General features: G+C 38.5%; 1 protein-coding gene across 43 annotated transcripts in view; it reads right to left on the bottom strand.

Annotated features, from left to right (window-relative positions):
• neb (nebulin) overlaps positions 1–26,762 on the bottom strand; it is a 229,122-nt gene that overhangs the window by 170,967 nt on the left and 31,393 nt on the right. For all 43 annotated transcript variants that reach the window (XM_062965858.1, XM_062965887.1, XM_062965945.1 and 40 more), the window contains 22 exons: positions 26,591–26,692; positions 26,386–26,493; positions 26,196–26,300; positions 23,051–23,149; positions 22,157–22,261; positions 20,068–20,175; positions 19,856–19,969; positions 18,822–18,923; positions 18,620–18,727; positions 18,427–18,531; positions 17,330–17,428; positions 14,705–14,809; positions 12,220–12,327; positions 12,013–12,126; positions 9,864–10,061; positions 8,846–8,953; positions 7,523–7,621; positions 5,462–5,566; positions 5,262–5,369; positions 3,249–3,560; positions 2,939–3,145; positions 1,757–1,861 (listed from right to left, as the gene is read on the bottom strand). In XM_062965858.1, coding sequence (XP_062821928.1) covers positions 1,757–1,861; positions 2,939–3,145; positions 3,249–3,560; positions 5,262–5,369; positions 5,462–5,566; positions 7,523–7,621; positions 8,846–8,953; positions 9,864–10,061; positions 12,013–12,126; positions 12,220–12,327; positions 14,705–14,809; positions 17,330–17,428; positions 18,427–18,531; positions 18,620–18,727; positions 18,822–18,923; positions 19,856–19,969; positions 20,068–20,175; positions 22,157–22,261; positions 23,051–23,149; positions 26,196–26,300; positions 26,386–26,493; positions 26,591–26,692 — 2,724 coding nt within the window. The remainder of the gene's footprint in view (positions 1–1,756; positions 1,862–2,938; positions 3,146–3,248; positions 3,561–5,261; positions 5,370–5,461; positions 5,567–7,522; positions 7,622–8,845; positions 8,954–9,863; positions 10,062–12,012; positions 12,127–12,219; positions 12,328–14,704; positions 14,810–17,329; positions 17,429–18,426; positions 18,532–18,619; positions 18,728–18,821; positions 18,924–19,855; positions 19,970–20,067; positions 20,176–22,156; positions 22,262–23,050; positions 23,150–26,195; positions 26,301–26,385; positions 26,494–26,590; positions 26,693–26,762) is intronic.

Raw genomic sequence — 26,762 nt, 5'->3', positions numbered from 1 at the left:
TATTTGATGGTCTGGCTTTTGTGTATTTATTTGTTTGCCTTGCATGCGAAAGACCAATGGTCTAAGCATTAAATAAATTTGGCACTAAAAAATTTGGCTATCAGAAGCTGTGACTTCAGTCTCATAAAACTAAAGTAGAAACCCCAGCAGCAGCATGAGTAGATGTAGCAAAGGAGCCATATCTAATGAATCAATACTCCATTTTTTTAGAAATCTGACAGGTTTAGATTCCTAAGAACCCCTTATTAGATTCCTCTGAACTCCATATTATGCACCAAAATGTAGCAACCAGGAGAACGCCTTTACTGCACAGACATGAGAACATGTTTAAATCTCTTGAGGGAGGTAGTTTGAAACTTCAAGGCTATATCACTGTGAAGTTTTTGAGGAATTTTTTAAAAAGGCCACAGGGTGACGTAGGGAGTCATCAGAATGGATTGGGAGTAACTAGTCTTCTGTGGTGCAATGAATCAAAGTGGAGTATTTTCATGATTCATAGTACAGTAGAGTCTCACTTATCCAACATAAACGGGCCAGCAGAACGTTGGATATGCGAATATGTTGGATAATAAGGCGGGATTAAGGAAAAGTTTATTAAACATCAAATTAGGTTATGATTTTACAAATTAAGCACCAAAACATTGTATTATACAACAAATTTGACAGAAAAAGTAGTTCAATATGTAGTAATGCTAAGTAGTAATTACTGTATTTACGAATTTAGCACCAAAATATCACGATGTATTGAAAACATTGACTAAAAAAATGCATTGGATAATCCAGAACATTGGATAAGCGAGTGTTGGATAAGTGAGACTCTACTGTATTTAGGTGTGATGGGGTCAGTATACATCCTTTCTGAAAACAATATGGAATCAGTCAGAAGAAACAACAGGATGCATACTGATATAAACAGATTATATCTCAATATGATAATGTCCATTGTCTGTTTTTATATCATGTGATAGGATTGCCTGAAATATCAAAAATATAATTTAGAGTAGGGCTTCTTAAACTTTTTTACTTACCGCCCTTTCAGCCCAAGAAATTATTATGTGACCCCAGGTATATAGGTTTATAAAATAGGTATGAAAACCAAACATTTACTGATAGTAAATCAGCATTTGCAAGGCTTGCTAAACAGACCATTTTTCCTTTTTGTGGTGTTCAGATGAAGCATTTTCTACAAAATCCACTATAAATGCTGCATGTTGTTGCTAACAGATTGTGTAAATGGGCAGTGTTGAGAAATCTTTCATTGTTACCAATTTTTTTGTGATCCCTACACTGAGCCAAGGGGACCCCATTTGGGGTCAGGATCCACAGTTTAAGAAATCTTGATTTAGAATGCCACATTGTCCTAAATCATAATGCTATTTTTTCATTATGATATCAATTTGACTTTTATTATAAAGCACAACTCAAGAGTCCCCTTCGGGGGAGATGGAGGCGGGATATAAATAAACTAAATAAAAGAAATAAATAATAAATATTTGCGGGACCAATATCCATAGTTTCATTTGCCCATGTCTGATAAAACATGTCCTCTCTAGGCATTTTCTAGGTCCCCCAGTGCAACTCTTGGTAATGTTATGCTGGAAGTACTTCATTTCAATAAGGCTCACTTTTATCCATTGTTATCTACATGGAGTCCAGTAACATGGAGTATAGTACAATGTTGTACTATACTAGAATTGTTCTTTTAAATCACCTAACAGCATCTTTTCAAGTGGCTAAACCTAAAATGGTTACTTACATCACTGATGTTAGCTGCATTGTACTTAGCCTGGATAAACTGGGGGGCATCTGTGGTTAAGTGGTATGTGTGCTTCATTTCTTCTCCAGAAGATTTGTATAATCTCTGTAAAGGAAAACAAGAAAATAATAATGTAGATCTTGTGTCCTAAATAGTACATCTTATAGACCAAATGTAGTCCTGTGCTCACTTACTTAGGAGTAAGTCCCATTGAAACCCATGAGACTGGTTTCCAAATCAACATTAGTAGGAGTTGGCTGTAGGTGTCATCCTAAGAATCAATTATTGGCATTTCCCTATTTACTGATGTGTCTTGCTAGAGATAATCATGTTTTAAAACATAAAATGAATAAAATACACCTTGAAACAAAGTCATACATGAGAGAAAGGAGGGGAACAGAGGATTGAGGAATCTGTAATGGACAAATACAGTGTTCCCTCACTTATCGCAGGGGTTAGGTTCCAAGACCACCCGCAATAAGTGAAAATCCACGAAGTAGGGACACTATATTTATTTTAATATTTATACATTATTTTAGTAGTTATACACTATTTTAAGTCTTTCTCAACCAAACGTGTTGATAAATCGCCTCCTTCTCCTCCCCTTGCTGCTTGGGCTCCTTTTCTCTTCCTTCGGCTTCTCCTTCCTCCCTTCCTTAGGCTGTAAATTGTAGTTTAAAATTATTTATAATAGTCTTTTAGAGTTTATTGAAAACCCGCCAAACAGCAAATCCACGAAAAGTGAACTGCGAAGTAGTGAGTGAACACTGTACACTTTGTTGGTCAAAATGGTGGCAGAATGGAACCTCAATGCAGCCTTTTCAGATTCTTGAACTTTGACTGTTTTGTGTGAAGATCTGATTTAGAATAAGGCCGCAAATTGAATCATGGAAAAATATAAAACATAATACATTCCAAAGGAAAGAGGGGGGGGGGAATGATTGCTTTTCTACATATGGCTACAGAACTATCTGGTTCAATGGCCCCTTCTTTCCTAGATATTATCACAGTGTTCTGACATTTAATCTATGTTAATTTTATTAATATTTTTATGTATATATTTTTATCCTTTACAATTTTATCTTGTAAATCGCCTAGAGCATTGTGGATGGAGGGCGATTAATAAGTTATTAAATGATGATGATGATGATGATGATGATTTCTGCCTTTGGCTTTACTCACATCGCTGAGCTGAAGTGCATTCTGCTTAGCCTGGACCATGACAGGTGAATCTACCACACTGGTAAATTTGATCGTGTCTGGGTGCTGGCGGTACTTCTTCTCATTCAAAGCATCTCCTGCTTTCTTAGCTTTCTCTACATCCAGTGAACCAATTGGGATCCACCCAATGCCTTTCATCCAGCTATTAAAATCTGCCTTGTAAAGATTCTGAATTAAAAAAATGAAGAAAAGAAACATGAAGTAATCAAATAGATCAATTTAAAAATAAATAAATACATGTGTTTGGACATGCTTGTGCTGGTATACTTACATCACTCTGGATCTGCATCATATTTTTAGACCGTTCCACACTGATAGCATCAGGCAAGAAAGTGTAATGATGAACCAAACGCTTATAGTTGGTATTGCTGGCAATGTCCTGGGCATTCTTGGCAGCCACAATGTTGACCATATCCAGTGGAGTGTTGTATTTGGTCTTGCTTTCCTCATAAGATTTCTTGTATTCCCGATCTGACTGCATCTTGGCGACATTCATATAATGCACCAACTTGGGGTCATCTTGGAGGCTCCTAAAGCCAACCAACTTACCTTTGCCAAGTTCATAATCCTTTTTATACTGGAACTAGAGGAACAAAATCAAAAGTGCTATTGAGATCATACAATGCAAACCAAACTTTCACAAACCCAAGACAAAAGTGATCCTGCTAAACATATAGTGTGCTGGCATATATACAAGGCCATCGTTTCACAAAGGAATGAGGCGTTGGCAGCAAAAACAAGAGAATAAATAACTAGTTGTCTTATGATAGCCACTGCACATACTAAATGTATGCCATTAGTAGAGCTCAGAGTCTGGTGATTGCACAATGTAGCATGATTTTTGTTTCTGAGTTATAAATGTCATTTCCTAATTGGTTCTATCATAAAAACACGAGAAAGGTTTATTAAACTGCAAAAACTGCACAAAAGGTTAAAAATGGCAGCCACAAAAACAATGTTTCTGGAGTATAACTATTTTCAAAGGGCCAGGCTGTGGCGCAGCTGGCTAGTAACCAGCTGCAATAAATCACTACTGACCGAGAGGTCATGAGTTCGAAGCCCGGGTCGGGTTAAGCCCCCGACCATTAAATAGCCCGGCTTGCTGTTGACCTATGCAGCCCCGAAAGACAGTTGCATCTGTCAATTAGGGAAATTTAGGTACGCTTTATGCGGGAGGCTAATTTAACTAATTTACAACATCATAAAACTGCCAGCAAAACACGAGGAAAGGAATGAGGAAGTACAGCCACTAGTGGACAGTGAAGCAACAGCTCCCCCTGTGGCCGGAATCGTGAAGCTGGAAAAAATGTTAAATGCCTCTGTGTCTGTCTATATATGTTGTTTATCTGTTAGCATTGAATGTTTGCCATATATGTGTTCATTGTAATCCGCCCTGAGTCCCCTTTGGGGTGAGAAGGGCAGAATATAAATACTGTAAATAAATAAGTAAATAAATAAATAAAGTACATATCGCACAATTCAACAGGAAATAACACTTTCAAACCAGGAACAGAACATTTTTCAATTTTTGTTACATAGTGTTATTGGCATAAGCTATATATTGTTCCAGGAAATATGCAATCCTTCTGATGTTGTCAGCCTGCAAATTCCATCTGTCCCAATGACAAAGTATAGTTGGATTTGCTGTCCAACAAAATGTGACAAGCTGCACTCAATTTAGTACAGAATGACACTAAGACTTTCTAGCTATTTGCAGCCTAAAAGAATTCTATATGTTTAACTAGCTACTGCCATGTCCATGCCTGTTGATAAAATCAGTTGCTTGCAGTTGGTATACCAAGTGATCACCTTCCTGAAACTGGTTGTAATAATACTACTATCATGCGAGGCTGGGTGGAGGGGTTCAGATCAATACATTTATATTTATGTCCCATTTGTTTCATCTTGTGCCTTCAGACAAATGTTTCAAGAGAATACTTTTAAAATAAAAGGTGTATGCCAAACAGAACTGAGCACTTTTCATTAATGTCTACGAAGTGACATTTAAAGAGACTTTGCAGTCTCATTCATTTTCTTCCCAAATTTTGAAGTGTTGGTGTTATTCATCACTCTAGGCACTTTTTTGGGAGTGGTTTAAAAGTTTAATAAATGATTAAGTCTACAAAAATCTGACTGCAGAATCAGTATTTTAATATTTGGATTTAGAACCTGATACAAGCTGTTTCTTAGATTGGTCATAGACTGGTCAATTCCTATCAAATTTCCAGTTTTATATAAAAAAAAATTCCTGAATTAAATGTCTGTCCAGAAAAGGAATACTTACATCACTGGCAGCATGTCTAGCTGCCTTGGCAGCTTTGATGGGAATAGCATCGATTCTCAGGTCATATCCCTTTGATTTCAGTTCTTCAAGCCCAAGTTTGTAGTAAGTCTAGAAGATAAGCATTGATCCAACAGTTTATTGCCATTCATCTATATTCAAAATTACTCACTGAATAATAAATATATTGAAATTCAACTTACATCACTAATATTGTAGGAATTAACCTTTGCCTGGATAAATTGAGGTGCATCTGCTGGAAGATGGTATTTGTGAATGACATCTTCATTTTTGGCTTTGTAAAGTACCTAGAAGAGAAGTCAGTTGGGGGGGGGGGATGTAATATGATGCCCAAATAATTGCATTTCAGATCAGAATATGTAAAAGATCACTGTGCTTTTCTGCATGGTTTAATTTTTTATTAGTCTCTTTTTTTCCAGAAACATACCAACTTAAACATAACCATTGATATATAAAACCATCTACTAATAGTAGTAATTCTACACCTTCTAATAGCAATAAACTATGTACCACCTATCCTACCCATAAAGTCATATAACCTATTGTCCTATCAAAGCTCTTAACAATATACCCTAAAATAGACAAAAATGACCTAAGAGTACAGCATTTGTCCTACTCTTGCTCTTCTTTCTGTCAATTATTTTTAATCATTAAACACTATTACAAGCCAATCTTTAGATATTCTACCTATTATTTTGAAAACATTGTATTGATTTATTTTTAAGGAGGCAAGTCAATTTATCAAGTTCTGCAACAGTTTGGTCAACCATTCACTTACAGATGGAATAATATTTTAGTTCCAGTGTCTGGCATAAACTATTCAGGTTGCTCCTCTAGCATAAAACCATGCATTACTGCATGGTTTTATGATCAGAAATGTATTTGGGTGGGAATTGTCAAATCCCACTCAACAGTGGCATTTGCAAAATCTAATGCCCACCTATTATTTCCACATTCCGATATATATTTGAAGACCACCTTTCCCTTCCATCATATTGGTTCTTCAAATTTATAGAAAGAAACTTGAACAATGTTTCCTAAATCATATTATATGTGTATCTGAGTATTCTATCCCCCAATCCTACCCAAAGCCAGAAAAGTAATCTACAGTTGGTTTAGGTTTCCTCCTCTGGTTTCATGAGAGAACGAGAAACCACAGAGATATTGTACCCATGATCAAACAGTCATTAATTATCAAATACAGTTTAACAAATTAATGTTTTGTGATTCTTTGACTTCTTGTGCCAATGTTGAACTGGGCTATTGTTCCAGTTGCTTTTTACAATATACACATAACCTGCCACCTCATCACACAGGTGTTTTTTCCCCCTTTACCATGCTGGGGCTCTTCTTTGGCCACAGATCCAGACACATCCCATCAAATGACCCAGGCAGAGGTCCCGCCTCATCAGTGGGAGAAGCAGCAAGGAAGTGCTGAAAGAAGCTTCCTCACTACTACAGTGAGTCTCTGTGTTTTGATTAGCTCCAATGGAGCTATGCACATTTTTTTACAGTTTCACCTGTCTGATGAGAGAAGCACAAATATGCTTTGTCATGATTCTGCCAGGTTTTCCCCTGTTTGATGGGGGAAGTGCCAATGCACCGACGTGCCTTGCCTCGATTCTGCCACTTTTCCTCTTGTGATAGAGGAAGTAGGGAGAGCACGAGGCATACCTTCTGTTTTGTCAATGATTGCTGGTGAAACGGGACATAAGAGGGGGGCTCATCAGTGTGATGGGGTTCCTAGTTCATTTAATAATAAAGATACAACAATATGAACATAGGAAACTGGTTTATGCCCATTTAGAGTGTTCTTAGAGACAATCTAGTTGAATCATCTGCTTGGTGCAAGAAACCAGGAGTCAAAATTATGCCTAAGAAAGTGGCTCCTGCTCAAAATGATTGATTTCATTTTCAAACAGTTTATGCAAGGATCTTTTCCACCACCTACAACTTGCAAGCTAAATCTTTTGACTGGGAATGACGTGGATTAAATCTGGGACATTATATATTGGCCTTCCTCATTGTAATGATGCAATAATTGAGGAATCAAATGCTCTTGATACAATGAGGGAAGTGTTTTAATAAAATTCTGATTCTACGAGCACAGAGTACGTCACTCTTAACCCTTATTCTGAAAGAGAAATGGGTCTCTCACACTCCTGTTGATAACCAAATACAGCTTAAAGTAAGAGGGCAAGTTCTATTTTATATTTTTTTCGTCAGTGGTATCTAATACTTACATCACTCCTCTGGGCTTGGTTGATTTTAGCCTGTACAACAATAGGATCATCATCAATTTGTGTAAACTTCAGAGTGTCTGGATGCTGACGATATTTTTTCTGAAGAATAGAAAGAATAATTATAATACTTTCACTGAAAGAATACGGAAAGAAAAACTGTTAACAAATAATAATTCAATTGTACAACAGAAAATTCCAGATGTAAGCCATTTATATATTTCTTTTATGAAACACTTACATTTATGATATATACTGGTAATCAAAATTTGTACTGTCAAAATGTGAAAACTGTCTCAAAAGAACTACAGTTAAGAATTCAAGGGGTTTGTTTTATAGCAGAGAGATCCTGGGCAATACAATGTACACTCTAAGGACTTTATCACATGAGGCAAGTAAACCAGCATTGCAGTTGAGTTATCACCTTTGGGGACAATCCCACTTACATGATGCCATTTGCATCCTGCTACCAATCTGCCTCCTCTCTTTGTTTTTTCCATCTCTAACTATCAAAAGCTCAAAACTCATCAATAGCTCCCAATCCCACAATGTTCCTATATACTTTGATACAATGAGTCCATTCTGCCTTTCTGCTGAGATGATGGCAGTAAAGGGATATCAAGAGGGATTCTCCTCTTCTTCCCCCACTTGTCATTCCTAACTTGTTTGTTTTCCTTTTATTTTAAATTTTGTAATTATATTTGACCCTTTTTTGTTTTTCAAAACTGAAATTGACAAATTGTTCTATAAATTAAAATTAAACATTAAGGAACAGTAGTAGTACCAAAAGGGGGTGAGGTTATGAGGGTTTGCAGAAGTATATTCATAGGACCACAAATTGCCAAATGCAGAATTGAAGGAAACTGTGATATCGAAGATGCTCAACCTGCTATGTAGTGCAACTATAGTGGAATAGCAGGTTCGTGAGATAAAGTCCTAAGTCTCCACTCTAGAAATATGGGAATGGACTTTATGGAAACTATCAGACATGTGAAGACAAATATTTACATGTCTACTTATATTCTGAAGTGTGCATAAACCCACACTACAATTATAAAAGGATTATTGAACACACTATTATATAGTTTCATAGTATATGGTGTGAAGCTCAGTCTATTTCTTTTCATTTTTGGAAAAGACTAGAAGTGTAAGTTTTACTGCTAGTGACTTACATTTTCTAGCTGAAAGTCTTGGGCTGCTGCTGATTCAAATGAACAGTCTCTGTTTTGTACATATAGTTCCTATCTGATTTTTTTAATGTTGAAATTTCTGATGCTTATGATATAGTCTCTAGACTGGGTTTGATATCGTTTCTCGTTTATTTACCTCATTAAGAATATCTGAAGCTCTTTTATTTTTTTCTGCATCCATGGACCCAAATGGCACCCAGCCACAACCTTTCATCCAGCTGTTGTAGTCAGCCTTGTATTCATTCTGGCAAAGAACATAGAACATAGGACAAGTGCAATTACTATTTTTTTAAAAAGAAAGAAAGAAGAAATGTGTTCCTGATTTTGCTCATGGTACAGTCTTCCTGGCTATTTCCTATGGGGGGAGGGGGGATATTTTCTAAAAATTGTTTTTCTTCTAAAAAGAAACTAATTATAGTAGAGTCTCACTTATCCAAAATAAACGGGCCGGCAGAATGTTGCATAAGTGAATATGTTGGATAATAATGAGAGATTAAGAAAAAGCCTATTAAACATCAAAATAGGTTATGATTTTACAAATTAAGCACCAAAACATCATGTTATACAACAAATTTGACAGAAAAAGTAGTTCATTACACATTAATGCTATGTAGTAATTACTGTATTTACGAATTTAGCACCAAAATATCATGATATATTGAAAATATTGATTATAAAAATGTGTTGGATAATCCAGAACGTTGGATAAGTGAGTGTTGGATAAGTAAGACTCTACTGTATGTGGTTAAATGGAATAAATGCAGAAATGTAGCATAGTTCCAATAAAAAGAATGAAAATGCTGGAATTCTGAAGCAATTGAAATTTGAAATTAACTAAACTGGTGTGAAAATAAACAGGAAGTCTATTAAATAATTTTAGTGTTTGAGAATCTCCCTCCAAAAAAGAAGTCAGCAAAAACATGCACATAATTATGCCTTTGAATATTTGTTGAAGCTCTTGGTTAAACATTTTATGTTCCAGACTATTCAGTAAGACCTTGCTGCCTTTATTATTGTTGTTGTTGGATGCCTTCAAGACTTTCCAGCCCTACGGTAAAACTATTACAAGGTTTTATTGACAAGACTTGTTCAGATGATGTTTGCCATTACTTTTTTCTCTAGTGATGCAATATTTAGTATACATAACTACTCACATCGCTTTGTATAACATTAGCCTTCTTGGCAAGTTCCACAGGAATACTGTCAGGAGGATAGGAGTAAGTATGGATGAAGCGCTTGTAATCTGTGTCGCTGACAATTGCCTGTGCTTTCTTTGCTTGGACAACCGAAATCATGTCCATTGGTGCTGTGTACCTGGTTTTTGATTCTTCATAACCTTTTTTGTATTCACGCTACAAAATCATAAATGTATACCATTAAAAGTTTAGATTTTTTTGAAAAACAAATTCACACAAGACTTTGCAAAATGCGAATCACTGCACAACATCTACAATAGATGTCCAGCAAATATTATTAAAAGAATTATTATCTGGAAACAATAGATGATCTTTGTAAAATAACAGTACCTAAAAAGGAATTGAAACATTTCTAAATTAAAGTGCATAAGTCAACAAACTATATCTTGAACCTATTCTTATTAGACAAAGCAACCAATTTAATTAAGTGCCTAATCTCTATAGCTGAGCTTGGCAATTTCCCAGAGTGTGTTACCTTGGGCCTGGGGCAGGCTCCAATGCAACTGAACATCACAGCTGCCACTTAACTTTCCATTTTCAAAAAATTGTGACAATTGTGGTGACTCTGTGTGGCATAGGAGGCTGTCTTCCCATATCATGGAGCTTATCTTGCAGAATCAAGGAGAAGAAAAGCAAGAAAAGTAGCTAAAGACTAGAGGCCGAAGTGGCAAATCACACAATAAACTAATCTACTAAGGACTCACAACATCATTGTATAGACAATGCAACCATCTAGTTTTACCAACAGGAGCAACGTGAATTTCTGTGATGGCAGGAGCAGTAGGACAACCTAGTTTGAGCTCCCAGAATGAGAGGGCAGGAGGCGTTGCACATACAACAGATATGAACATAAGAAAACGAAATCAAAGTGATTAGCACACTGCATTGTATTAATCATCTACTCATTTCAGAATACTGATTCTGAAAAATTTCAGGCCTAGATTTTTACAGGAGTGTCAATAGCTTGGAGCCCCCGAAGTTGCAGCGGGTTAAACCGCTGAGCTGATGAATTTGCTGACCGAAAGGTTGGCAGTTTGAATCCAGAGAGCGGGGTGAGCTCCTGCTGTTAGCCCCAGCTTCTGCCAACCTAGCAGTTCAAAAACATACAAGTGTGAGTAGATCAATAGGTACCGCTCCAGCAGTCATTCCGGCCACATGACTTTGGAGATTTCTACGACAACAGCGGCTCTTTGGCTTAGAAATGGAGATGAGCACCAACCCCCAGAGTTGGACACAACTAGACCTTTACCTATCAATAGCTTAAATGCTATAATTTTCCCACATTTTCACACGCTTTCTTCCTCTCAGTTTAAGTTATGAGGTGGTCTCATAACATGGCAGGGTGAGGGTCTAAATACTCGCATCCAAAATAGTTGTAAAAAAGTTTTGCCCTGATGTTAAGTCCAGTCGTGTTTGACTCTGGGGGTTGGTGCTCATCTCCATTTCTAAGCCAAAGAGCCGGCGTTGTCCGTAGACACCTCCAAGGTCATGTGGCCGGCATGACTGCATGGAGTGCCGTTGCTTTCCCAGTGGAGCGGTACCTATTGATCTATGTTTTCAAACTGCTATGTTGGTAGAAGCTGGAGCTAACAGTGGGAACTCACCCTGCTCCCCAGATTCAAACCACCGACTTTTCAGCAAGCAAGTTCAGCAGCTCAGTGGTTTAACCCCCTGTGCCATATTCCCGTATCTCAGCTTGGAAAAAATGGGCTAAAATTTCTAGAATTCCTCATGAAGGGAATGATGGGGATGTGGGGAAACTGTAACCAGATTTGAACAATGTTCATTTCAGATAGTTAGAGGTCAGTTACTTCTCATATGTTCTTATTTGCTTGTTAGATTCTTAATGAAAATTTCCCTAAATAGTTCGCCCCAAATATATTGTGCAAGTACTGTGAAGCCTTTCTACTTTGTGTAGAACTCTTAAGGCAGTACTAGATATAATTCTCAGATTAAGATGTTTTAAAATTGTACATTAGGATTTGTTCTGACAAGTATCCCTGCTTCATGTTTCAGTCTTCTGGAGATGAAGAAAGATGGATGTATACAAAGAATGTAGAGAGTGTCAGTATCCTACGACAGTGAGCCACTCTGCATTGGTACTTACATCGCTCTGCAGTTTGGCCACTTTCCGAGAAAGCACCATCTTGGGATCATCTTCAATGCTCAAAGCTCCAATTAGCTTGCCCTTGCTCTGTTCATAAGCCTTCTTATACTCAACCTATAAATGGATAGGACATTAATATTTTTTTTGTATTTTGCAAACTCTGTATAGAAATTCAAATCACCAAAAAAGCTATCTTGCAACACTTACATCACTTGCAATCTTTCGATTGGCTTTAGCAGCAAGGATTGGAATGGCATCCATTTTGATGTCAAACTTCTTCGCTTTTGATTGCTCCCAATCATACTTGTACCAATTCTGACAGGTAGAAACAAGTAAGATATGACATAAAATAAAGAAGCAATATAACATCGAAAACATGCTTTGTAGAGAACATAGACATGTATAGCTCCCATACCATGTGTGTGAATCACTGAAAATTGAAGATCATTTTGACTGGTATACCAACTGGAATTACCTTTTTTGAATATACATTGCAAAATTTTATCATCATCCCTTAAAATTCATTCAGTGGAAATAGCTGTCATCAAAACATGTACTAAACTGTCTTTACAGTTTACTCATTAGAAACTTCTGCAGACAGCAGGATCAAGTTTATTTCTTCAGCCCTGAAGGGTATACAGAGTTCTCTTCTCCATGTTACCAACTCTTTTACCAATTTATCTTATTTCATAGACTCATAGAATCAAATAGTTGGAAGAGACCTTGTGGGCCATCCAGTCCAACCCCCTGCCAAGAAGCAGGAAAATCGAATTCAAAACAACCCTGCCAGATGGCCATCCAGCCTCTGCTTAAAAGCTTCCAAGGAAGGAGCCTCCACCACAGCCCGAGGGAGAGAGTTCCACTGTCGAACAGCTCTCACAGTGAGGAAGTTCTTCCTGATGTTCAGGTGGAATCTCCTTTCCTGTAGTTTGAAGCCATTGTTCCGTGTCCTGGTCTCCAGGGCAGCAGAAAACAAGCTTGCTCCCTCCTCCCTATGACTTCCCCTCACACATTTATACATGGCTATCATGTCTCCTCTCAGCCTTCTCTTCTGCAGGCTAAACATGTCCAGCTCTTTAAGCCGCTGCTCATAGGCCTTTTTCTCCAGACTCTTGATCATTTTAGTCGCCCTCCTCTGGACGCTTTCCAGCTTGTCAACATCTCCCTTCATCTGCGGTGCCCAAAATTGGACACAGTATTCCAAGTGTGGTCTGACCAAGGCAGAATAGAGGGGGAGCATGACTTCCCTGGATCTAGACGCTATTCCCCTATTGATGCAGGCCAAAATCCCATTGGCTTTTTTAGCCGCTGCATCATATTGTTGGCTCACGTTTAACTTGTTGCCCATGAGGACGCCAAGATCTTTTTGACACTTACTGCTGTCAAGCCAGGCATCCCCCATTCTGTATCTTTGCATTTCATTTTTTCTGCCTAAGTGGAGTATCTTGCATTTGTCCCTGTTGAACTACATTTTGTTAGTTTTTGGCCCATCTCTCTAATCTGTTGAATTCTGCTCCTGTCTTCTGGAGTATTGGCTATCTTTCCCAATTTGGTGTCGTCTGAAAACTTGATGATCATGCCTTCTAATCCTTCATCTAAGTCATTAATAAAGATGTTAAACAGAACCAGGCCCAGGATAGACCTTGCTTATGGCACTCCACTCACTACTTCTTTCCAGGATGAAAAGGAAGCATTGTTGAGCACTCTTTGGGTTCCTTCGCCTAACCGTAGGTTGCCTAGCCCACATTTGACTAGTTTGTTTGCCAGAAGGTCATGGCGGACCTCAACTACGTATTTTATTTCTAGATTCCCACCAGAAACTATTTCTATCCCTCCAGAACACCAACAGTTTGCCTGTCCATCTTTCCTTTTAACCACATAGGACCTCATCAAAATATTTCTTAAGCTCTTTCTTCTCCTTATCTATTCTTCATTCACAGGGTCTGAACACATACGTTTAGCACTAATTTAAATGTAATGCTCACACAGGTGTCATAACATGTGCTTCTGCAAATTAGCTTGCCTTTGTAATTAGTTCGTGGAAGGCAAACACAGGCTTACTTTCTGAGGTAAGCCTATTGGAGGAAATCCTGAAACTGGAGAGAAAATACACCAGTTGCACGGAATATGTATTTCCTTAATGTCTACTTTAGGAGCCCCCGGTGGCACCCTTTTGCTGGCAAGACTGATTAATTGAAGGTTGGGTTGCTGACCTTAAGGTTGTCAGTTCGAATCTAAGCTGGGGAGAGCACGGATGAGCTCCCTCTGTCAGCTCCAGCTCCATGCAGGGACATGAGAGAGGCCTCCCACAAGGATGGTAAAAACATCAAAACATCCAGGCATCCCCTGGGTAACGTCCTTGCAGATGGACAATTCTCTTACACCAGAAGCGACTTGCAGTTTCTCAAATAGCTCCTGACACACAAAAAATGTGTACCTTGACTATCTGCCTTCTCTGATTGGGCTTAACCCTGAATCAGGTTTGTTTCTTCCTTCACTTAACTTCCCCTAAGCTCTCAATTCATTTTCTCTTTTTGGGGATTTAAATTTCTACACAAGTCCCACTTCAATCAATGATGGTAGTGTGATAGTGGAGATAATGATAATGTCCAACAGCAAATTATAGCTTACAACCCAGTCAGATCTTTGTTACAGTGAAAATGGTGCCTTATATTGTAAGTCTCATACTTACGTCACTGAGGTTATATGCATTGACTCTGGACTGGAGGAACAAAGGAGCATCTGCAGGTACGGAACATTTGAACTTCTCATTCTCATGTTTGGCTTTGTAGTTCAGCTGAAATGTTACAATAAACAAATAATGTTACAAAAAATGATAACCTGAAGAACGTTTATTAAAATACTAGCTTGGGTACCCAGCTTTGCACGATTTTTACATGCAGAAGGTTGTGGATTAACTACAACTCGCATCATGCCAGGTTAACCCCAAGGAATTCCATCAGTACATAAAGTTTGTTATGTTGGGCAAGTTTGCTCTGGATGCATCATGGGTAGGGTTCAGTGTAGTCTCTAGCTGTAGGGTAAATTACTATTGTGAGTCAATCTTCTCAAACCTCTCCAGTTGGTTGAGTTAGTCATAACGGTTCTGTGTGCCAAGTTTGGTCCAGGGCCATCGGTGGTGGTGTCCAGAGTGCTCTTTAATTGCAGGTGAACTAGACACCCAAGTAGCTACAACTCCTATAAATCAGATTAAATTCACCCAAAACCTCTCCAGTATTTTTCATATCCATTGTCAATGGAAGTCACAGTGCTCTGACTTGATACAGGGTAACTACAACTTCCATCAGTCCCCCAAACTCCTCCAGTATGTTCAACTGCTGCTCAGTTCTGCTCTGTTTGTTATGCAGACAGAGTTGAAAAGAGTAGGAAAGGGTTAAGGGAGAGGCAGTGGGCAGGGTCATGCAAATTCCACACCAATGGAGAGAGAAAGGAACCCTGGGATGCCTGTTGTGGAAGAAAAACAGGAAATCTAAGATGAAATTGGCCCCGAATGAAAGCATTCCTTCGGTTGTGGGCCATAGTGTTTGGGGAGGACCTTGGCAGGGTTTGGGCTACATGTTCATGGCGCTCGCTGTAACCTGAAATGTTTTTGGAGGAAGTGCTTTGGTGGATCCTCTGCATTGTGGGCTATAGCTGTTTGTGGAGATGGGAGGCTGTCTGTGTATGTGGGCACCTCTACCACATACAGATTTTCACTTTTATTATGTTACTAGCTTGGGGACCTGGCGGTGCCTGGGTCATTTGAGAAAGGCAGTATATGTCTTTGAATGTTATTATTCTCAGTTTGGAGTGGGTGAACCACAAATCCCAGAGTCGTGAGTCAATCCTCCCCAAACTTTGCCAGTATTCAAATGTAGCCATTTTGGATCTGTATACAAAGTGTGGTCCAGATCTGTCGTTGGCTGGTCATCATCTGGCTGCAATGCTTTCTGGATGGGGGTGAGCTACTACAACTCCCAGATTTCATGAGGTTTCTCTGCGCGAAGTTTGGTCCTGGTCCATTGGGATCACTGTTTCTCTGGATGCAGGTGAACTATAACTCCCTTTTCCCAAAGTAGTCCAATATGTTCTATTGGTCATGGGGGCTCTGTGTGCCAAGTTTGGTCCTGGTCCATCATGGGTGGGGTTTAATTGCAGGTGAACTATAAATCCCAGTACCTACTACTCCCAAATGTCCAGGCCAATTCCCCTCAAAACTCATCAGTATTCAAATCAGGGCATATCAGGTATGCATGGCAAGTTTGGTCCAGACCCATCATTGTTTGGGTTCATAGCGTTCTGGGTGTAGGTGAACTACAACTCCTCTACATTCCCCAGTAGGAGTCACAGTGCTCTGACTTGATGCAGGGTGAACTACAACTTCCACCATGTGAAGTCAGTTCCCCAAACCCCTCCAGTAAGCTCAGTTCTGCTCTGTTTGTTATGCAGACAGATTGGAAAGGGAAGGGCAGTAGGCGGGGTCATGCAAATTCCACAGCAATGGAGAACTCTGGGATGCCTGCCTGTGGTGGAGGAAAATGCAAAATCTAGGATGAAATGGTCCCCAAATGAAAGCATTCCTTTGGTGGTGGGCCGTAGTGTTTGGGAAGGACATTGGCAGGGTTTGGGCCACATGTTCATGCAGCTCGCTGTAACAGCAATGTCAGTGGAAAAGAGTGACTTGCTGGCTCCTTAGCACTGGGAAAACATAGCCTGTTTGTGAGGCCAGAGGCTGTCTGTGTGAGCTGACACCTGTGCCACATACACACATACAGGCTTTCACTTTTATTATGGATGGATGGATGGATGGATGGATGGATGGATGGATGGATGGATGGATGGATGGATGGATGGATAGATGGATGGATGGATAGATGGATGGATAGATGGATGGATAGATGGATGGATAGATGGATGGATAGATGGATGGATGGATGGATGGATGGATGGATGGAGATAGCTAAGCCAACAGTGCGCTTTCTGTGTGGGAATTCCACCTCACAAATGAACCACATACATCTCTACTATGCAACAGAGTAGGAGGGAAGGTATTCCAGGTGAGGTATTTCAGAGAAATTTGAGTCTTGACAAGTAACCATAGCTTATTCCTACTTTTGTGTGCTGAACTATGTATTGTTTTCCTCAAATAGAACAAGTGTTCATTCTCATGTCCATGCCTGAGGTTATTCCTTTGCCAGATCTGGAGCCTGTTCAATAATGTCACAAGGGGAAGCTACCACAACTGTTTGTCCGATGAGGCACAGCAAAAAATAAGGGTTGGCTGGGAACTGTTGTTTTTAGTTGCTGGGTTACTTACATCACTCAGCTGCTTGGAGTTAATCTGTGCTTGTAGCAGAACAGGCGAGTCCATCACTGATGTAAATTTGATCTGATCAGGATGCTTTTTGTAGGTATACTAGAGTGGAACAAAATAATAATAATTGGCACTTAATTTTGAGTAGGAGCCAGTATCATGCTCCTATATTTAAGATTGGCATAATTGAAGGCTTCTATAATCCAGGTGTTGCAGCAACCTTTATTTTTTGAAGGGATGACAGTGCTGTTTCCAAATGTCAATGGTAGCAAACTATCAAAATTACGAAGCTTTCAAAAAATCCCCAGATGTCCCTCTCACGTATCCAACACTCACTTATCCAACGTTCTGGATTATCCAACGCATTTTTGTAGTCAATGTTTTCAATATATCGTGATATTTTGGTGTTAAATTCGTAAATACAGTAATCACTACATAGCATTACTGCTTATTGAACTACTTTTTCTGTCAAATTTGTTGTCTAACATGATGTTTTGGTGCTTAATTTGTAAAATCATAACCTAATTTGATGTTTAATAGGCTTTTCCTTAATGCCTCCTTATTATCCAACATCTTCACTTATCCAATGTTCTGCCGGCCCGTTTATGTTGGATAAGTGAGACTCTACTGTAGACATAAAATGCCTTGGTCAATGTTAACTAAGAATTATGAATAGCAGTCATGAAAAACCTGCCACTTGCAAACACAATGGACTATACCATATTTTGCACAAAGGATGAACAGCACTGGATTACTGTGAGTGTTTCAGACTGTATGGCCATGTTCCAGAAGCTTTCTCTCCTGACATTTCACCCACATCTGTAGCAGGCATCCTAAGAGGTTGTGAGGATGCCTGCCACAGATGTGGGTGAAACATCAGGAGAGAAAGCTTCTGGCACATGGCCATACAGCCCGAAACACTCACAGCAACCCAGCGATTCGGGCCATGAAAGCCTTCGACAATACGATGAACAGCATTGTTTTGTATCAGTTTACCTGAGAAATCTTGCATATGCTGCACACATTTTGCCCATTAGATGTCACAAGAATCATACAAAGTAAATGCAAAAGAGATCTCCCAGTAGTAAATGAATACCTACATCTTTGCATTGGTCTAGTTTCTTTATGGCTTCATATTCTTGAGTTATGGTTTGTGGAAAGTAGCATTTTCCCTTGTCTTCTTCATAGTCTGCTTTGTAGTTTTTCTAAGAAAAAAAAAGATAATGGAACCATCACCATCATGAACATGTCTGAACAGGAGAATCTAGAATGGCCATAATAAGTCATACTTACATCACTCTTCATGGCTTCAATTCTCATGCAGTGTGCTTGATATGGGTCTTCAAAAGTGCCTATGTAGCGGCCCAAAACATTATTTACATAAGGTTCTTTATATTTCACCTATTAATAAAGAAGAGAATTGTTCCATGTTACTACTGCTCATGCGCTGGATTGAGGAAGTCTAGTCTGTAGGAACGATCGCTAACACACGTACCTCACTGAAGTTTTTCAAAACATTGTCAACCTGATATTTTGGAGTATCGCAATAGTTAATACTTATTCCTTTTGACTTTTCATATGCTTCTTTATATAATCTCTGCAAGGAAGAAAAATGAAAAATCATAAGACCATAGCAGATAACAGTTTTCCCTACTCTTTCACCAGTGAAAAAGGAACTAAGAGAAAGCAGTGTGGATGCCAGCTAAATCTATGGAAATGTTTTATACTTTACTAGCTGTGCCCGGCCACGCGTTGCTGTGGCAAAGTATGGTGGTATGGGAAATAAAGTATTGAGGAATTGTATATTGTATATTGATAATCTTATATTATCTGCTTAGAACTGGATTATATGAGGCCCTTCTTCACAGCTGTATAAAATGCACACTGAAGTGGATTATATGGTAGTGTGGAGTCAAGATAATCCAGTGCAAAGCAGATAATATAAGATTATAACTGGGTTATATAGCTGTGTGGAAGGGCCTTGAGTCTACACTGCCATATAATCCAGTGCAAATTAGATAATCTGTGGAAGAAGCCTAAGTGAGGCCTAAGTCTGCCTGTCCCCTGGGCTGAGTTGGTTGCTAGGAGACCAAGTGGGCAGAGATTAGCCCTCTAAACTGGCAGCAATTGGATAAAAACAATTATTGCTCTCCCTCTAATTAGGACTTTATTTTTCTTTTCTTTTTGTTGTATCAACCTAGAGGCGTGGATGATGGGTTGTGTTGTCAAATTTTGAGGTTGGGGGGTCTGTAGTTTTGTTGTTTTGTGGGTCGCCGTGATGCCATCACTCTTTTATATATATAGATTCATATCAATTTTAGCTCTGAGTTTTAAAATTTTATATCTATAATCCTGTCAGTTATTGTAACTTGTTTTATACTGTATGTACGTATGTATGTTATGTATGCATTAAACTGTTCTTCCGCAAAAAATTTCACTCAAGTCAGCAGAATGCAGGGAGCTCCAATGAACTTAAATAAGGGAATAATCATAAATATTAATTACTCTGCATACATCAAGGACACTTACATCACTCTGTAGTTTAGCCACTTTCTGAGAAAGCACCATCTTGGGATCATCTTGAATGCTCAAAGCTCCAATCAACTTCCCTTTGCTCTGTTCATAACCTTTCTTGTATTCCACCTACATTGAGCAGAAAATAAATAAGAACTTAACCTTTTCCCATAACACCTGCATGCAAATCTACATCTGAACTATCTGAATTTCAGAGCAGCACTTACATCACTTGCAATCTTTCGATTGGCCTTAGCAGCAAGGATAGGAATGGCGTCCATTTTGATGTCAAACTTCTTGGCTTTTGCTTGTTCCCAGTCATACTTATAGCAGTTCTGATGGAGGATGAGGGTGGAAGAAAACAAGTGAGAAAACCATGATATTTATTGCAGAGAATGCACACAAGGACAAAAGGCACAAAAAAACTTACACAAAAAGTGTAAGTTGCTTCTAACATGTATTCATCTCCTAGCATGCTCTGCAGAATATGTTGAGTTTGGAGATATTTTTGATGGCCTTCAAATGATGTCACAGGACCTAGCACTAAGACACAAGGGATAAGACGGCTGAGCTTTATCTGTTGCAGGTCTCAATGTGGAATTTCGTGTGCGCTTATGGTACACTTTTGGTGAAGGGGGGAATCTGGAACTACCTCTTTAAGTCATGGTACTTGGTGGAGGTGAAGGAAACTCCCTTTGAGGTTGGTCTGAAGGAAATGCCCTCACTTTGTCAGGTGACTTGGAAAAGAGATCTCTGAGTTGGCGTTCTAGTTGTATCTCTGCTTCCTCTATTACTCTTACTTGTAAATCCTTCTTCTTAGCTTACAAGATTTGGTAACTTCTTCCATTTACCTGTTTCTGACTTACCTTTTGCTTAATTTTCTTTCTTCCTAGCCTACCTTATTATTATTATTATTATTATTATTATTATTATTATTATTATTATTATTGAATGACACAGCAAACAAGATAGACATGCTGGATTTCATATCACAAAATCACAAGTCGAACACTTCCCAAGCGTTTAGGACTGTGTGATGTATTTTCGGATGATGTGCGCAGATCCCAGTAGGGTGGCCTTTTGCAATTGACAGATCGTAATTTTGTCAATGTCTATTGTTTCCAAATGCCGGCTGAGATCTTTTGGCATGGCACCCAGTGTGCCCATCACCACCGGGACCACCTGCACTGGTTTCTGCCAGAGTCTTTGAAGTTCAATCTTGAGGTCCTGATAGTGGCTGAGTTTTTCCTGTTGTTTTTCGTCAATGCGACTGTCACCTGGGATGGCGACATCAATGATCCAAACCTTTTTCTTTTCCACAACTGTGATGTCTGGTGTGTTGTGTTCCAGAACTTTGTCAGTCTGGATTCGGAAGTTCCACAGTATCTTTGTGTGCTCATTTTCCAATACTTTTGCAGGTTTGTGATCCAACCCGTTCTTTACTGCTGGGAGGTGGTACTTGAGGCATAAGTTCCAATGGATCATTTGGGCCACAGAGTTGTGCCTCTGTTTGTAGTCTGTCTGTACGATTTTCTTACAGCAGCTGAGGATATGATCAATGGTTTCGTCGGTTTCCTTGAACAGTCTGCATTTTGGGTCATAAGCTGATTTTTCGATCTTGCTCCTGGGCTGCAAGGATCAGGCCTTCTGTCTCCTTCTTTAGTGTCCCATTTGTGAGCCAGAGCCAGGTCTTCTCCTTATCAGCTTTTCCTTCAATTTTGTCAAGGAACTTTCCATGCAATGTTTTGTTGTGCCAGCTGTCAGCTCTAGTTTGCAGTGCGGTTTTCTTGTACTGATTTTTTGTCTGCTATGCTTTGAGGAGTTTCTGATTTTTGACTTCAATCAAAGCAGGTTCTTCACTTTGCTTTACATATTCTGCCAGGGCATGTTCTTCTTCTTTGACTGCTTGTTTTACTTGTAAGAGTCCTCTGCCCCCTGATCTTCTAGGCAGATTGTTGTTGTTAATAATAATAATAATAATAATAATAATAATAATAATAATAATAATAATAATAATATTGTATGACACAGCAAACAAGATAGATATGCTGGATTTTGTATTATTATTATTATTATTATTATTATTATTATTATTATTATCCCGCTTTTCTCCTGTGGGTGCGATTCAAAGTGGCATACAACATATAAAATTCATACAAACTTAAAACAGCATTCAAATTCATTGTAATCAATGGGAAATGACTGATATATACCTTACTGTGATGGTGATCTTATCTGATCTGCATCTCAACTGCTATTTGAAGCCCAGGCCCACCCACCCTGAAAGATCCATGATAATATAAGATGCATACTTACATCACTGAGGTTATACGCATTGACTCTGGACTGGAGGATAAAAGGGGCATCTGGAGGAATGGAATATTTGGACTTCTCACTCTCATGTTTCGCTTTGTAGTTCAGCTAAAACACAGAAGGAACAAATAATAGCATAAAAGATGATGAGACAAAAGACCTCAGCTATGATTTCAAATGAGGTTGTTGCTACAGAATTAAATAAGAATATGCAAATATTTAAAATTAAATATCTCACTGTTTCTATGCCTTTTCCTTGACTAAGAAAATACTCCCATTGATATCCGTAAAAGGTGTCAGATCACACAACCAGGGGGTGAATGTGCTTTGTACTTTCAATAGAGAAAAAAATGACAGATGGGCATTTGCTATCAAAGCCTCCTGTCCGAAATGTCAAAAAGCTCTCCTTTTTCAAAGAGGCACTGAACATTATTTTAATGTGTAGTATCTATTTAAATCCTGACTGAATCTACAAGTATTAAATTATCCTCTTGTCAGTATGGCTCTATATGTAGTAATATAGAAGAGAGTATGACAAAGAATGCAGAGTGGTATTAACCACACCCATCTAAAAGAGAAAGAAAATGAAATCAATGAAGTATGTCTTGCCTACCAAGGAGGTTTGAGCTCTGACACAATTTTAATCAGTAATTAAGTATTACTCCTTCCCACTTCTACATCACATAACTCTTGACGCCTCCTCATTCTCCACCTACAATGTAGCAAGTGTTTGGTCTCATGTCCATCCCAGACTAGTTCATTTGCTTATTCTGGATCCCGTTCAATAAAGTCACAAGAGGAAACTACCATATCATGCCTGTCAACTGTTTGATCGATGAGACAAATGAAACATAATAGTAGGCAGGAGACTACTGCTTTAGTTGCTGGGTTACTTACATCACTCAGCTGCTTGGAATTAATCTGTGCTTGGACCAGAACAGGAGAGTCTGTCACTTGTGTAAATTTGATCTTATCGGGATGTTTTTTGTAAGCATACTAGATGCAAAAAAAATACACAAACAAAAAAAAACCATTATATTTCCACTTGGCATCTATATTGTGAGCAAAACATTGCGTTATGCATATCTGAAACCCCCAGTCTACCAAAAATATGCATCATCCAAAGGATTTCAAACAAGTGTCTGGGTAATTTTGATTAACTACCCTAGCAAATTATAAATGAGAACTATGATTATGCATGTAAACATATCATTTTTCCTGCAAAGAATTACAGTATTTCCAGCTAAACCAGTGATTCTTAAGCCGGGAGCCACAGCCCAGCAGTGGGCCGTGAGAACGAAAATATAGTCTACAAATCTGCTTCCTCTTTATTTTATTTTATTTCAGCTCCTTTCTGAAAGAGCACCCCAAATAACCAAACCAAATCTATAATTGACCAAAAACTGATTCATAACCCTTTTGACTTGAGGATTCTGGATGAATGGATTTTAATCTTGGACATTCTTAAAATTTTATATAATGTGATTTTATTTTGTAATGGTACCTGTTTTATATGAACTTTTATTTTGTAGATTGTTTTATATGAATTGTTGTTTTTACATTGTTTTTAGGCATTGAATTTTTGCCTATTTACTGTAAGCCGCTTTGAGTCTCCTCGGAGAGAAAGGCGGGGTAAAAGTGATGTAAATAAATAAATAAATTTGGTACTAATGCCAGTCAAGTGGTCCTTGGCCAAAATAGGCCCTGGTCAAAAAAAAGATTGGGAACCACTGAGCTAAGCCAAAATGTCCCACTGTCATATATATGTCTTAAAGCCCAAACTAAAGAGAAGAAACATCCAAAACGGGCTTGATAGCAGCAGACTTTAACTTATTCGCTTATTGAATATCATTTCCATCTCATTACGCACCATTGACCCATCTAGATTATCATTGTTACACCTATGGCTACCATGTTTCCCCGGAAATATGACAGTGTCTTATATTAATTTTTGCTCCCAAAGATGTGCTAGATCTTATTTTCAGGGGATGTCTTATTTTTCCATGAAGAAGAATTCACATTTATTGTTGAACAAAAAAATGAACATTTATTATATACTGTGCAGTAGTTGTCATCACAAACCAATATAACCAGGCAAACTGTGAATCCTATCAAGAATTTCTTGTTACTACCAATATTTCCATGTACAACACTTTATGGTACGTATATTTACCGATCCTGCATGCTCTGGTGTTCTGTTCGGCGGGCATGCTTCCAAACAAAAACTTTGCTAAGTCTTACTTTGGGGGGGGGGGGGGCTTATATTTAGCAATTCAGCAAAACCTCTACAAGGTCTTATTTTCCGGGGATGTCTTATTTTCGGGGAAACAGGGTAGTATTGAAGATTAGATTTCACATTGCATGTGAGCTAGATATTTTTAGGCCACTAGGTGTCATCAAAATCCTATAAAGTACATATTAAGACATTACCTGTCAAAATTTGAAGCCCCAAGGGGGAATTAAACATTATATTATAATTAGTTAATAAAGCCACTCCGCATTTTGCTTTTGATGAAAAGTAACCACCAGAGGCTGTAGTTTTGAGCAGAATAGCAGCAGGAAGACAGAAATTCTCACTTCATATAATTTTAGCTAAAAATCATCCCGTTCTCCCACCATTATTCAAAAATCCCAGCTTCTCCAATTAAAAGAAAAGCAACAGAGCAGAACTCTATTACATGCACTTGCCTCAGACATTCTCATGCTAAATATTTCAACAAACCACATATTGAAGAGCATTTATTTTCAATTCTTAACATTATTAAACAGGATTATTGATGCAGTTAATTGGTATTTTTGTCTACATATTCTCTTTTCCATTTGTGTATACATTGACATGGGTTATAATGGTTAACTTTTTTTTATTCTTTTCATTGGGTTACTTTGCTTTGCGTTGTACAATTTTGAATTTTAAAAAGTACTTAATTATATAGTCTCATATGTAAATCAACCTCATGCAAAAGTCAAGGGCAGATTTTGGGGGCAAAATTATGGATTTGGTATGAACTGTGGATTAGTCAAGAGTCATTCTGCAGAGAGAGAAAGCACCAATGCCTCCTCAGGGGGCCAATCATCTTTGGCTGCTGTCACCATTTCCCCACTCAGGTATTCAAAGGGCCAGAGGTGGTACCACGGCAGAAAAAGTAGAAGGGGTTGATGCTTCTTCTAGGTTTCCCTTGGACAAACTAGGCTCTTTCCTTTTGCCACTCTTCTCTGGGTGCTTCCAGACAACGTGGGGCAAAAAGTGGGGCAAAATATCCCGGGACATGACAGCAAGTCTATACACAGAGCTGTCAGTCCTGAGAAATGGTCCCCAGCCATCCTCACATCTTTTGAAGTGGATCAAGATGAAGGGCAGATGGGGGACATCCAGAATAATTTTTTTAAAAACATCCTCTCTGATGTGCACTGGACCTCATATGCACACATGTGGAGATCCTAATGCAAGATTTCTTATCTCTCTATTCACCCAAGCTTTGTTTCATATTATAAGAAAGAAAATAATGGTTGCAGAGGCTTCTAATTGCTTTCCAATTGTGCTTCCCTTTAGTCACCTGTGTGTCTGTGGCTCCATTTTTTTGGCATCTCGATCAGCTGTTTCAGGCTTTTAAAACACATTGCACTGGAGCAGTCCACACAGGGAGATGGGAAGGAAGTCACATTTCATGACTGCAGAAATATACAGTCATGCAGAGGTGTGCATTTTGGGGGCAGAATCAAGTTTTAAGCACATCTTTTAACACAAGCTTTTCAGCTGTTAACCCTATTCCACCAGCACTTTGATCCTGGTTACTTTTGGATTTTACTGCATGTGTAGAAGGGCACTCAGAGAAGTGGTGGTTCCCTTTTTCAAAATAAGAGTTAAAGGACAGTAATCACATTGACCCATAGATAAGTCAACACAGGTTTTTTGGATTTCTATTTTTACTAACATTTCTAGACTTATAAATGAGTACATAGGGTAAGTTCTTTCATTCATTCTACATTGAGATCACATAGCATAGATAAAGATGAGCTCCTCCAGCAATGAATGAATACCTACATCTTTGCACTGGTCTAGCTTCTTGATGGCTTCATATTCTTGAGTTATGGTTTGTGGGAAGTAGCATTTTCCCTTATCGTCTTCATAATCTGCTTTGTAGTTTTTCTAAGAAAAAAGATAAGGGATCAATCACCATAATGAACATACCTGAACAGTAGAAGTTAGAATGGCCGTAATGTGTCATACTTACATCACTCTTCATGGCCTCAATTTTCATGCAGTGTGTTTGATATGGGTCTTCAAAGCTGCCTATGTACCGTCCTAGAATTTTGTTTTGATATCCCTCTTTGTATTTGATCTATAGAAAAAGAGTGCCACAACATGTTAAAATAAACATTCCTGACTAGAGGAGTCTAGTCGTAATCATGGCATTGAACTATTGCCACCACACTTACATCACTGAAGTTTTTCAGTACGTTGTCCAGTTGATACTTTGGAGTGTCACAGTAGTTAATACTTGTTCCTTTTGCCTTTTCATATGCTTCTTTATATAGTCTCTGACAGGAAAAAGTGAAAAGAGAATGGTATGAATGGTCTACAGTAAATATCATCACTTCACCTTTTCTA

Source organism: Anolis carolinensis, chromosome 1 (assembly GCF_035594765.1).
Source record: "Anolis carolinensis isolate JA03-04 chromosome 1, rAnoCar3.1.pri, whole genome shotgun sequence".
Classification (NCBI taxonomy): Eukaryota; Metazoa; Chordata; class Lepidosauria; order Squamata; family Dactyloidae; genus Anolis; species Anolis carolinensis.
This window is presented reverse-complemented; position numbering and strand designations above follow the sequence as displayed.